General features: G+C 45.0%; 1 protein-coding gene across 1 annotated transcript in view; it reads right to left on the minus strand.

The window, feature by feature from the left end:
• The window catches only part of ttll7 (tubulin tyrosine ligase-like family, member 7), a 91,056-nt gene that overhangs the window by 31,944 nt on the left and 54,112 nt on the right, over window positions 1-5,000 (minus strand). The window contains exon 13 of the mRNA XM_063201729.1: window positions 725-860. Coding sequence (XP_063057799.1) covers window positions 725-860 — 136 coding nt within the window. The remainder of the gene's footprint in view (window positions 1-724; window positions 861-5,000) is intronic.

Here is a 5,000-nt window from a genome sequence, read left to right on the forward strand (position 1 = left end):
GCTTTTCAAACTGAAGGCCGTTCAACCCTTAAAATGATTCACTGCACTCCCTGCAAAAACAAGACTTAAAAAAAACCCATACCCACAGACAGACAGATAGACAGAGAGACAGACAGACACACACACACACAAACATACACACCACATTCACACACCCAGATGCCACTTCTCAGCCTTGACACGCTCCTCAATCCCCATCTTTTTTTGTAAAAAAATAAAATCAACACCTCATAGCGTTCAAAAAGCCTAACATACTGAACAGTGATGAACTTGAGGGAGATGCAGAAGGCAATGAGAGGGGAGAGAGAGAGAGAGAGAGGGCCGTGTGTCGACCAATCAGTCGATGAAAAAGACGACTTGTCAGAGGCCATGAAACATTGAGTGTGCCATTTGTTGTTGCTTGAGGGGCTTGTAAGGGTGGTTTTTAAAAGGCTTTTACACAAGGACATTATGGAGAAAAAAAACACAGACAGGCATTATCTAGCCTTTTCTCTTTTGCTGCGAGAATCTAAATAGAGGGGAGGGAGAAAAAAAAGTGTGAGAGAGAAAGGTGAGTTTGTGAGGGTGTGTGTGAGAGAGAAAACAAAGAGGAGTGTGTGTGTATGTATTCGTATGTGTATGCATGTGTGTGTGTGTATGCATGTGTGTGTGCACATGCACGTGAGTGTGTGCGTGTATGTGTGCGTGGCTGAGCACTAAAGCCAGCAGAGTTTCAGGTACATGCCTTCATTCGTTTCAGCGGATTATTCATTTCCTTTTGAAGTGAGGCCGCCCGCCCGGCGAGAAATATCTGAAAGGCAGCTGAGAGCAGGCTTTCATACTTCTCCAAGAGCAGCTTGTCATCTGGGGGGTAAATACGTCTGAGAGGAGGGAGGAAGAGATGGAGGGAAAGAGAGAGAGATTGAAAGAGAAAAGGAGAGAGGGAGAGAGAAATATGAAGAGAAAGAGAGAGTGGTGGGGATGGGAAAGACAGATGGATGGATGGATGGATGGATGGATGGATGGATGGATGGATGGATGGATGGATGGATGGATGGATGGATGGATGGATGGATGGGGGGAAAGGGATAGAGAAAAGTGGAAACAAAAAAAGAGGGACAGGGAAAGGGTGAGAAATAGAGAGGGATATTGAGTGAAGGACATACACAGAGAGAACAGGAAATAGAGAGAAAGACGGAGAGGGAGATGGATAGGGAGAGAGAGGCGGGTAGACAGGCAGAAACATGGACAGAGGAAAAGGAGAGAGACAATGATGGAGAACAGAAGACAGATGGAAAAAAGAGAGAATGATGATGGGGAAAAGTGTGTTTGAAAGAGTGACACAGAGATAGAGAGGAATGAGTGGTCGAGGAAATGGTACACGGAGGGCAAAGCAGGACAGAGAGAGACAGAGAGAGAGAGAGAGAGAGAGAGAGAGAGAGAGAGAGAGAGAGAGACAGAGAGAGAGAGAGAGAGAGAGAGAGAGATGATAATGGGGGAATGACAAAAAGAGAAAAGAAGAGAAGATTGTTGATCGGCAAAGAATTTAGAAGGTTATTTTCATGTGTCAGACACATCATGACTGCTCGTCTAAGTACACTTTAAACCAACACATTTTTCCTCAACACATACGGTTAAGTGCACTCTTTCACCACACTGCACTGATGTGACAGCTTATGTTCGACGTGCGTCTGAAGACGAAGACTAAACGAACAGCTTTGAGTGTTTATTCAAACTCACATGGGAAAAGAATATAAAGGCTGCTTCATGTGTCCACGGTAAACCCCCTTTCTTATTTGTTCATTTAACAAACTAGATATATAACAAAATCATTAATAACTGCCTAAACTGAAATGTTAAATGGCTAGATCTAGAAAACTCTAGGTATCTCTAGATCTCTTGCATATATTAAGATCACTCTTGTCATTGATGTCTTGGAATTGATCTTTAACAGCCGAGAGAAGTGTACGCTCATTCCTGACAACACATACTGTAACATGAAATAAATTAGCACTTCAGAAGAAATGGCTGTAAACATTACCGTACTACTGATCCAGGTGTTTTTTTCATTCAAATACTTAACTTGGCAGTGACTGGACTTCTTACATCTAGAAACAAAATTTGAACTCGGAAAATCAAACAGTGCGTATGTAACAAAAATGCTTTATCTGGTCTAACTTGGGAATGGAGGCACCTAGAAAAATATGATTTTCACCTGTGGAAAGCTGTGTAATGTGTCTGTAGGTCTAGCACAAAATATTATGTAAAATATTGAAAATTGGTGGCACTGGCTGGCATTCAAGCGATACAATTCCAAACAAAGCCTGGCACTCAATATGCATGAATGTATGAGTATTCCTGCCTGGCTAAACATTCATTTGATTCTTGAGTGAAAATGCTCTGTGACTGGACTTAAGGTGATTCATCTGGTCCTCAAGTCATTATTATATGACCTCTCACCTCTGAGCCTGTTTCACACCACTTGATGGGTCTGCACACATTAGCCGTTACGTTTTTTATCATCTAATCTAAGAGAATAGATCATTCACACTGACCCAGACATACCAAGGTGGGGCTCAAATTGTAGTCAACAGAAAATAGAAACACTCCAAAGCCATCATGGACCCTCATGGCATCATGGACCCTCATGGCAGACAGCGTGAACCTCAGCTAAGAGCACTCCTTGAGGGTCAACGCTGTCTCAAACCCCTGGCGTCCTTTTTCAGTAAAATGTCACCAGATAGCATTATTTGATGTAGAGGGCATAGGCCTACAGTACCTATCGCGATTCATGTTGACATGGTCACCTAGACCAGTGTTTCCCAACCTTTTTTTCTCCTAAGCCTTTTATTCATACCATGAGTACCCTCTCACTCATGCCCTATATCTCTTTCTCTATCCCCACGTGACTGCTCCATACAATATATTTTTCCACGTACCCCCTGAAGTGTACCCAAGTGCTACACGTACCCTTGGTTAGGCACCACTGGCCTAGACCTCCCTAATCCCAACAGTCAAAGTCATGTTGCCATGAGGGTGTGGTTTGTTTGAGTGCAGAGGCAGTTCTTGATGTCAAGGGCATAACCTTTGGCGTCAAATATTACCACCTGGTCAGTGAGTCAAAAAGTGAGAAAACGTAATTATGTTGCCTGGGCAGACGCTGCTCTTGTTCCTCCACTTGTCCTGGATAGACTGCATGGCTTTTGCATGGGATTTAGCGAAAGCTTTCAGCAAAAGGAGCAGGGACACCCACCAAAATGTTCAGGAGACAACGAGGTGTTTTAGCATGCAGTGGACGGACAGGGCCTACACGTTTGGCAGTCTACCACAGCCCTTAAGCATGCGATGAATTTGGGCAGTTTCATTCTTTTTCTTAATAGCTGCAATTTCTTTATTAACATCACAAAGTCGTGCTGTGATAATCAATAGTGTTTCAAGTATAATATAATACAATGTAACAAATGGCTCAATGACGTGCATCACTGCACAACAGCCCAATTATTAAAGAAAGATGTTTGAGTTTAAATTGGCCGTGAGCTCATAAATTACAGTTAATGGGACGGGTCAGGCCGGACGTGAACAGACGGCCCTAGAGTCACCTAAGGTCACTCAAACTTGTTAGGCGCCCTATCTAACCACTTTCACATGCAGCATTGGTAAAATGACAGCTCAAAAACTTCCGAAACAGACGGTAGCACAGCACCGGCAAGATTAGTGTTTGCAGAACACAACGCAGCAAATTGCAATTTGTGATTAATCACTGCATAAATTTGCAGTCTGATATGAGCAAATCCCAAGGTGGTGTGGAGCTTAAGCCTGAAGCTTTTTTTTTTCTTTAGAGCTGATGTGTCCTTTATATTATGTGCACATTTCTCTTTGTACCATCTGCATGTTATGACACAACATGTGTAAATGCACCACTGCAATCGTTCCTCATTGATATCGCGTAGCCTGTAAGCTAAAGCCTTTGTGGTCGTGATCGCGCCGGTGTTTACTTCTTCATTACTCTCTAGATATGAGGTCAGTCAAGTGCTTGTTTGAGAGCGGGAATCGGGCACCACTTCACAAGGCTGTGGCAGGTGCGGAGGAAAAAACCTTTTGTGTGTGTGCAACCGACACTTTCACACGAAGCATCGAGCACCGACAAAAAAAGCCGCCGCCGCCGCTGTCGATGCTAATTGTACAGCAACTTTAAAATTCCGCCGCGGGGTCACATGTCTCGCAAGAAGCGGGTGACCCCCACTCATCCGTAATGACGGATGGAGGCGGTAATCACCACATGCCGCGAGGCCGCCTTTGAACCAGGCGGCGCCCGCGTCTGAGCCCCCCGTTTAATTTAGCGCGGGGCTAACTTAGTTAGGTGCCTCCGCTAATGAGCGAGCCTAAATCAACTCCCGCTGCTGCACATTTGGACCATCAGTCTCCTTATTAGTCCCACGCTGAGAAGGCTTGTTTGGAGGTTACAAACAATAATCCACCTCCACACAACAAAGAGCCTCTCCTCTCTAGCACGAGGAGAGGAGAGGAGCGGAGAGGAGAGGAGCGGAGAGGAGAGAAGCCAGCTGAAGATGGAGAGGAGTGGAACAACAGCACCAAACACAGATATTAGGGGAGCTGTAATGCCCACATGTCGCAGAATAATAAAACATGAAACACTGTGTGACGCCGGTGTCTGATAATTATTTTTTAACTCTCACAGGGACAGATGTGATTTTTTTGTGACACAGCGTCTGACATATTTCAGCGTAATTCAGAGAAGCTACACTCATGCGCACGCCAGACAGCGCCGGTGCGTTGTGCTTTTTGTCAATTTTGCAGCCATGCTTTATGTGGACAGGCGACCCCGTCTGGGCTGACTATTACCACAGTTCACAGCTTGATCACGTACGCTGAGCACTCTGCTCCAATATCATCACCAACTAGCGCAGTCTGGCTGGCTCGTGTGGCTCCATGTAGCTCAAGAGGCCCTGATGACAGTGGCGGTTCCGTCAATCACGCCACACACACACACACACACACAC

This window comes from Engraulis encrasicolus, chromosome 6 (assembly GCF_034702125.1).
Source record: "Engraulis encrasicolus isolate BLACKSEA-1 chromosome 6, IST_EnEncr_1.0, whole genome shotgun sequence".
NCBI lineage: Eukaryota > Metazoa > Chordata > Actinopteri > Clupeiformes > Engraulidae > Engraulis > Engraulis encrasicolus.